Source organism: Chinchilla lanigera, unplaced genomic scaffold (assembly GCF_000276665.1).
Source record: "Chinchilla lanigera isolate Chin_1 unplaced genomic scaffold, ChiLan1.0 scaffold00026, whole genome shotgun sequence".
Classification (NCBI taxonomy): domain Eukaryota; kingdom Metazoa; phylum Chordata; class Mammalia; order Rodentia; family Chinchillidae; genus Chinchilla; species Chinchilla lanigera.
The window spans coordinates 20003492-20012372 of record NW_004955427.1 but is presented as its reverse complement, the minus strand read 5'-3'; the positions used below and the strand labels follow the sequence as shown (position 1 = coordinate 20012372).

General features: G+C 45.0%; 1 protein-coding gene across 1 annotated transcript in view; it reads left to right on the top strand.

Annotated features, from left to right (window-relative positions):
* Window positions 1-8540: 8540 nt before the first annotated feature.
* Fstl1 (follistatin-like 1) overlaps window positions 8541-8881 on the top strand; it is a 51010-nt gene continuing 50669 nt past the window's right edge. The window contains exons 1-2 of the mRNA XM_005386465.2: window positions 8541-8688; window positions 8805-8861. Coding sequence (XP_005386522.1) covers window positions 8805-8861 — 57 coding nt within the window. The 5' untranslated portion in view covers window positions 8541-8688. The remainder of the gene's footprint in view (window positions 8689-8804; window positions 8862-8881) is intronic.

Here is an 8881-nt window from a genome sequence, read left to right as displayed (position 1 = left end):
CTGCCACATTCGCACATTCTTAATGAGCCAAATTCTCCTAATGCATGACCTTTGTGTGCAGGTCAGTTCCTTTGAGCAGCTGCTGCATTTATTCCCATTCATTTTTACATTTAACTGGTGAGCTAAAAATAATACCTGAGGTCTGAAAGAAGCCCTGTCATTGCTCCAAAGTGCCTGATTTACTTGTGGGGAGTAGATGAGACCCTGGGGGAATCTCAGTCAGTGAGGTTTTGTGATAAATGTCAGTGATTATGCTGGTAATAGAGTGTTCCACCAAAACCAGGCAAGGGATGGCATTTTCTTTGCAAGGGGGAAAAAGGGAATAAACTGCTCTCTACTAAGCCCACAGCTGGTGAATTAGCATCCTACTTCTTCTTCTTCTAAGGACAGGAGAGGGAGAGAAGGAGAAAGATGTTGGAGGCGGGTAGACTACAATGTGGGAAACAGAGGGACACAGAGCTGCCAGAGAATGAGGCAAAAGGTCTCTTCAGCTGTGGGTCTCTGGTCACCGGGAAGCCTGTCCCCTGGGGACCCCTCAGGAGATCAGCTCTGCCCATAACCTAATGCTGTCAATTAAACTTTGGGGTACCACTGAGGCCACTCTCTCTCATCTGGCCTAGATCTTCCTACTCAACAGAAACCTACAAGAGGGTGGACCCATCACTTTGATAAAGCAGGGAGCTTCTTCAGTCTTCATAAGAATTCAAAAGACAGTTGTTTAGTCTTACACCTGGATCTAGAGGAGGGAATAGCCAATGTCAAGTGTTGTTTCTCCCCACGATCCTTACGTCTTCCCGGTGATCCAAGCTGCAACAGAGTCCAGGCATTTGGCCTTCCACCTGGGAGTGGATGGTGGTTGTTATAGTTTCCTCCATCTCCTTTCTCTGGAGGAATTCTCCCTCCAGTTCAGATGGATTGTGGAGCTCTCTAGGATGATATCACAGCCCAAACATGGGACTCTCCCTGTAGCAAGGCAGCATGCCCTCTACAGCAGAGATGGTGAAACTTACAGAGACCAAGTGCCCAAACTGCAATCCAAAACCCACTTACTTATCACAAAGTGCCAGCACTGTAGTTAAATCTGCATACTGAGGTTTTCATTTAGAAAAACACAACTCATACACTAACATCTTTTGTCTTAAAAGAAAAGGACAATAATACAGGTTTCAATGATAGAAACAGTGTTTTTAATGAAAGGTAAAAGTTTGCATTTGGCATGCTTTTGCACAATTAATGTGATCTTGGCTGTTGTACGCATGCTGGTAATTTGTCAAACCTTTCTCATACTCTGTTAGTTTGAGAGTAACACATGTGGCAGTCACATATCTGTTAGTCTGTTTCCTGTATCAGATTTGATGTAATGCAAAGCTGGAAATATCTGTTCACAAGATTAAGATGATCCAAACAAAGTAAGAAAATCAATCCCAAGTGTTTTATTGACTTAAAATTATTTGGCAGAGAATTCCACACTTTAAGGATTTCATTTTCAGATATACCAACTGTGCTGTCCTTCATCATCCCTTCACAATGTATCTTTTCTGTCTTTTGAAATGTTGCATGCTGGTCATAGAATTTATTTTTCCAGATAAAGCTTTCTCAAAATTCCAATAGCTCCATATCCAAATTTCCAAAATTTAACCAGTGTAAGCAGAAATGTCAACTTCTTCAAATTTGGCTTTATCTGGAGAAGTAAGAAGATACAAGGTTGTCTCCACCTTATGGAACTATAAAAATCTGTTTCTAGAATTTTCCTTTGTAGCCGCTACAATGCTAGAAAATTTCTTGTAGGTCTCTTGATGGCTTGTAGGGTTGCCTGCCAATGTTGTAATTTTGTAAATGAATTTTTAGATTTGGAAAATATTTCAGGTGCCCAATTTCAAGGTCTCTCTCAAAACGCTGCAGTTTTCTCTCAAATATTTTGATATTATGAAACATCCTTTCTGCTGTTTTTCCCTACAGTTTATAGTTTTTTGTTCATTATGCTGAAGTGTAGTGTAAAATCTACTAAAACCATGAGATAGTTAAGCTGGCCCATAACAGTGAGTGAGCTGCGGGTATTCTTGTCTTTTTTCATAAACAGCCTAATTTCATCCAAGCAGGCTACAAATCTCTCCAGGACTGATTCTCTCCTAAGTCACTGGACATTATTGTGCATAAGTGAAGTATTATACTGTGCCTGAACCTCATCAAGTAGTGCTTGAAATTGTCAAAAATTAAAGAGCATGAGCCATGATGTAATTCACCACTTTTGTGACATCTTTGAGGCTATCATCTAATTTTTTGCTGCTTTCCCTGGCACAAAGAGCTTCTTGATGTATAGTACAATAAAACTGAATGATTGGATGTTTTACATCTTCAACAAAGAACAGTATGAAACCAAGTTTTGCTCTGCTATGTAAGGTGCCCCATCACCAATAATTAAAATAACATCTTCTGGTCTTATGTCTTGTGAGAAAAAAAGCCTCCATCACAGCATTGTAGATATCAATCCTTTGTGTTCTTCCAGTCAAAGACACCAATTTCACCAGATTTTCTCCCATGACATTACCAACAGTGTAACACAGAATTACTGCTGGCTTTGCATGATTATTTATGTCTGTGCTTGCACACTCACATGGAGTAAGGCTGCCTTCTGTAAGTCAGGGAAAGGCTAACATCACCTGCCATGCATTTTTCAATCCTAGAAACCAATCCTGCAAAGATTTTTTGTTAATATTTGGCTAGCAGTTTTTAACTATGATTTAATTAAAATTTGTTGCATTTTCATATTTTTAACAAATGAGTAAATAAATCATTACATCTTTTTTGGTGTGGTACTGGGGATTGAATATAGGGGTATTGTATCACTGAGCTACACACCCAGACCTTTTTATTTTTTGTCTTGAGAGACCTTGCTAAGTTGCGTAGGCTGGCCTTGAACTTGCCATCTTCCTTCCTCCATCCTGTAGCTGAAACATGTAAACATAACTGTAGCTATGTTTACAGGCATGCATCACCACATACCAGTTCACTAGAACTCTTAGCTGGAAAATTTTTAAATGGGTGCCTATGTGAAAGTTTCATGGGTGCCGTACTTGCATTATTTTGGATAACAAAACCGCCTAATGATAAAACATTTTCAAATTTCCAATTTTGAAATGTTTCTCTATTGCATGTTTCTTTTAAAAAGCAATTTCTTTATCTCTTTTTAGCATCACATTGTATCTTGAAATGTCGATTGTGTGTGAATTTGTCTTAATCTGACAGGTAGCATTCTCCCTGTTGTCACAGAAAAAGACAGTAAATTGCTATTAGCTGTCATCATGTCAAAAAAGGGTTCATATTTTGGGGGCTGTGGATGCAATTCAGTGATATAGCACTGCCTAGCATGTACATGATGCTGAGTTTAAGCCCCAGGGGCCCCCCAAAGTCACTCATTTTCAAGTTTAACATTTAAGTCCTGTATCCCAAGATCATCTGTGAGTCTCAAAATATTTCGATGACACTGCCCATGTCATCCCTAAGCGAGTCAATACTCAGCTTTTTTTTTTTTTTTTCTTCGCTGTACCGGGGAACGAACTCATGATCTTGCGTTTGCCAGGTAGGCACTTATGCCACTGAGCTATATCCCCAGCCCTCAGCTATATTTTGATTTATAAAATTTACCAATACAACCACATCAGTAACTTTCCAAAACCTGCTGCTCGGCTCCAGCCCCAGTGTCTCTGCTACTGTGACTCCTCTGTGAACGGTGTTATGGAAGTTTCACATGTGAGCCTTGCTGTGGGAGCTTCTAAGAACCCTTCTTCCCCCTATTCAAAACAGCCACTCTTGAGGCCTCATTTGCACAGTTCTTCCAGAAAATATTGTTTTCATTAAAGATGCAATGTGTTATTTAAAATGTATCCCTCCCAGTGCAGTCTTCTTTAGTTACACTCACAAAAAAACCCAATTCTTTGTGTACTTCATTATTGAAACAGAGTCTAGCCACTGTAATAATCTAAGGAACATTTGAGATACCTGTATTTTCATTCACTGTATAGCAAATCTCCCATATGGCATAATCTGTGCTAATATTTTTTCCTACTATTATACAGCTATATATACAGTCATCTTTTTTCTTTTCCAAGGGATTGATTCCAAGTCACTCCCAAAGGTACCAAAATCCATGAAAGCTCAAGTACTATATAAAATGGTATAGTATTTGCACATGACCTATGCTTATCTTTCCATATGCTTTAAATCATATTTAGATTACTTATAATACCCTGCACAATGTAAACATTACACAAATAGACTATATTACTAAAGAGACAATGATAAGGAAAAAGTTCTGTACATACTCCTTACAAAAATAATACCGTTCCTGAATATTTTCTATTTATAGTTAGTTTAATCTGTTGATGCAAAACCCAAAAATGTGTGCTGACCAAAGAATGCGGTTTAGCCTATCATATTTTTTCTTCATGTACCATTTCCATTATTCCTGATTAAAGAAAGAACACAACTATTTCTCCCTAAGGCATGTTTTCACTGTTAAGAAACCTAGAGGAAAGTCTCTAAATACTTAATATTGAGTGAAATTTTCTAAAGAACTAAACAGTATTACATATGAGACTATCACTAGTAGTAATGAATGTGAATCCATGGTTTAAATAGCCTTATTGTAACTTTTTAATTTTTGACTGATTTATCGTCAGGTCTGATTGCAATTCTTTTACCTCATGAAAGTAGCAGGAAGAAAGCTCTTTTCAGAAGTAGGAAACATGTCAGCTGTTCTTTTTCTTACTAATAGGAAAAAGTTTTTATCCTCAGTTTATGGGTTTGGGTGCTGAAATGCTTTTAATGTAATTCAGTTAAAACTAGAGTGTATCATGTATAAATCTACTAAAGCAGGCTGGCTGCGGTACATCACAGTCTGTTGGAGGGAACCAGCTGCTGTCAGTCCCTCTGTGTGGAAGAACACCCACTCACTCTTCATGGTATTTAGCAAATGGGGTTTAACTCCTGCCTGTCTGACATAGAAATCCAGTATGAGTGCCAGAATCAATATATATTTGCAAAACTGATTTCTATCTTCTGATAGGTAATAAGTAAAAACAGAAATTCCAACAGTCTTTTCCCTTGCCTTCTGAGCCCTGATTTCACTGTGTAAGCTGAAGACTCGCTATTGCAGTGGACATTTTTCAGCAAAGCTCTAGCTTCCACTCCCTGCCAACACAGCCTGGTCTTCTTGTGGATGGTTCACAGACTGAGTTCTCCCTGGCTTACACCAGCCGATTGGCCCCGGCACCATAATCAGTTTGGAGGCATCAAGAAACTCAGTGTAAACTTTAAAAAGGGATATCCTAGAGCTGGTTATAGTGGAAATGCCTGTAATCCCAACACTGGGAGGCAGGAGGGTTGCAAGTTCTAGCCCAGACTGAGCAACTTAGCAACTGAGAGAGATCCTATCTTAAAATTTAACAAACTTTAAAAGGAAAAGGAATGTAGTTCAGTCTCTGGGTTCAACCTCCAGTAATGGGAAAAAAAACCTGTCCATCCATCATCTTTCTACCTAGTTATCTAGCTGTCCTAAGCACTATTGTAGCAGCTCTGTCCCTCAGCCACTGAGGCCAGAGACCAGCCCTGAAGTCAGTTTACTGCTGTGAGAGAGAGACCAGAGGCCCCAGGAGCCATCCTGCAGAACCCAGAGATGGAATGAGACTGCTGACAGTAGAAGCAAACGATGGCAAGAAATTCATCCTCAAATCCTGGATGAAGACACTAAATCCAGTCCTATCCCTGGGCTTCTCGGTGGTGCAGGTCGATAAATTCTACTTAGTTGTACAGTCATTTAAGTTGGTTGTTCTGCCACCTGCAACAAAATGCCCCTCCCTGATACAGTTGTCAATGTTCTCACACAGCTTATTTTGTTGCTATTTTTGTTTTGTTTACTGTAGAGTTCACCATACTCTTAATCAAGATCCACTGTGTGTGTAAATATTGTATAACACGTAAGAAAATGTCAAGTTGTAAAGCTGTGTAACCAAGTGTATAACCCTGAAAACATATTTTTCCAAGCTTCAGTTTTCTTATTTGAAAACAGAATAAAAAAAAAAAAACCTTTCAGTTTGTCGGGACAATTATGTAAAACAAGGCATGTTGGATGGCTCTCATAATACCAGCGGCAATTTTGATGCAAAACAGATCAATGAAATAATGATGGCTACCATTTATAGAGGGCTACATCTGCCAGGAACCTTTGTAATGTATCTATTTAAATTTCCCAGCCTCCTAAAGGGCATTATCACTACCATTTGTAAAGTGCAGAAATCTGGGTTCCAAGAGTTCAAGTAATTTGGTGAAGGTCACAGCTGGTAAGTGGCAGTGACAGGGTGGAAAGCCAGGTTGGTTTGACCTCCAACCTCATGTCCAACACTGCCAAGATGTTCTCAGAAAAGGTGCTACAGATGTTTTTTGTTTTTTGGTTTTTTTTTGGTTTTTCTCCGGTACCGGAACCGAACTCACGACCTTGCGCTTGCCAGGCAGGCGCTTTGCCGCTGAGCTAAATCCCCAGCCCTGGTGCTACAGATGTAATGAAACTTGAGATCTATAAAGAACAGCAACGAAACAGATTTTCAGTAGACAAACAGGAAGGAACGGCAAACAGCTTTGAGGGAGCTTTAAGGGATGCAAAGTAGAGAGGCACGTTGGTTTATAAACTCGATGTTTTATAATTTTGGGGAAGATGGCTATGTGTGTGTTTGTATGGGGAAGATAACCACTGTTGTGTTTGTCACCTACCGTGCAGTTCATGAACAGAAGCAAAATTTCTTCCAACACTTTTGTTTGGGAACCAAATTGTTTGCGAACAGTGTGAACTGAGGTGTTACTACTGTGAGTTACCAGAGGACAGAAGCAAAACTTTGTATTTCACAGTTCCCTTCTTGAACCCTAGCACAGTGATGGGGACAGACTATCTGGTGTGCGTTGCTCCATAACAAGGAGCAGGAGTGAGCTGTCTTGATTGGTGAGCGTCAAAGCACTAGAATGTGTCAGCCCCACCCCACGTGAGGGAGCAGGCCTACCCCGGAAGCATGCTTCTGCACGGAGTGAGGTTCATGCAAGCAGGTCTTCCTCCTCTCCCAGGGACAGTGCAGCCGTGTTCAGTTCTTGGGTAGGCCCATTGGCTCTGCAGCTCTAAAGCCCCGGTATCATTCCAGCCTTCACCAGGAACAAAGGTGACATGTTGCTCTCCATCAGGGCGACTTCACTGGCTACCTTAACGCATCCCGAACTTGCACGGGGAGTGGGGTGGGCATCGTTTTGAAGACCCTTAGAACCTCTGCAGCAGACACTCAAACCTTGGTAGAAGAGTGAATGTGACCAGTTGGGAGGACAATGTTAAGACAACCTGATCTGAATGGAGGAAGCGTGTGGACCTAGATGGGGTGAGGAAAGAGGAAAGTTTGGACTTGTGGGAGGAGGGCTCTGAAATTTTCTGTTGAAGAACGTGAAGAAGGCAGTGTTTAAAGCAGTCAGTGGGCGAACACTGCGCTGGAGACAGACAGGGAGAGGGCAGCCCGAGGGAAACCAGAGGCGGTTCCCAGCACTTCTGGGTGAGAGAGGAAGGCCTGGCCTGGGGAAGGGGCCATGTGAATGTGCGAGGAGATGCGTCATGTGATCTCAAGGGGAAGACTGTGAGCAGGTATTGCAAGCAGCCTATGCTGAAGGAGGTAGATGGGCCAGCCCCAGGCCCGGCGGAAGTGGGCCTCAGCCCTGGGCATGTTACACCTGACAGGGTGATTCCTTCTCAACACCAGCGCCAAGGGAGTCCTGGCAGGAAACAGGCCGCAATGTAGAGGGTTAGCTGGGTCAGAAAGCGAACCCACCTTCGAAGGCCTCTGGGAAGAAGTTGGAAGAGGTGGGAGGCATAAGCGTCTGGAAGCTACCTGAGAAGCTCGAGTGGGATCAGGGACTTGGGGCGCAGGGACATGGGGCGGAGTGGAGGGGCATCCACTCCAGGGGCTGTGAAGACCAGGAAGAAGCTGCTGGCAAACGCTGGACTCGGGATCGTCTCCGCAGAGCAGGGCAGCTGCACCCTCTCAAGAAATCCACAGCTGAACCCAAAGCAGGTGTCCCCGCGCTCTGCCCGCAGTGACACCCTAGTCCCAGGGCTGCAGGGCCCCTTTGGCACCTCCGCCTTCTCCCTTTCATTGATGGTAGGCTGGGGGTGGGGGGTAATTCCGCCTGCCCCGCTGGCTGGACGCCTTGTCCTCCCGGTTCGCGTCCCAGCCCCGGGCCGGCCCCGCGGTCCCGCCCACCTGGCCACTGCCGCAGCCGGCGCCGCTGCCACCCGGGCCGCCGCACGCCGGCCACCCCTCCCGCGGTGGGGTCCCCCTTCCCTCCTGCGTCTTTGCTGCAGTGCCCCCCGTCCCTCTGCCTGCAGGGGCGGGGGCTCGCGGCTGGGGCTGGGGCTGGGGCTGGGGCTGGGACCCGCACGCTCGGGGCACCGGCGCGGGGGCGGAGGAGGGAGGCGAGCGGGAGCGCGGGGCCACTGCTGCAGAAGGGGAGGAGAATGGGAGGAGCTGGGGGCCCGGCGGGCCGGGAAGGAGGGGTCTTAAGGGGCGGCGAGGCCAGGTCGGGTTTCCTCGGAGGCTGGCGATCCGCGGAGCTCGCCCTCCGCGCACTGCTGCCGCTGCCCGCGCCCTCGAGCCGCCCCGCACGGTGAGACGCGGTGCGCGGGCCGGGACCCTCCTGCAGCTGGCCGGGCGGGGGGCCGCGCCCGCGCCCCAGAAGTTTCCCGGCCGGCGCCTTCAGCCCCGCTCTTTTCTCTTCCGCAGATGTGGAGACGCTGGCTCGCGCTCGCGCTGCTGGCGGCCGCCTGGGTCCGCGCCGAGGTGGGTGAGACGGGGCGCGG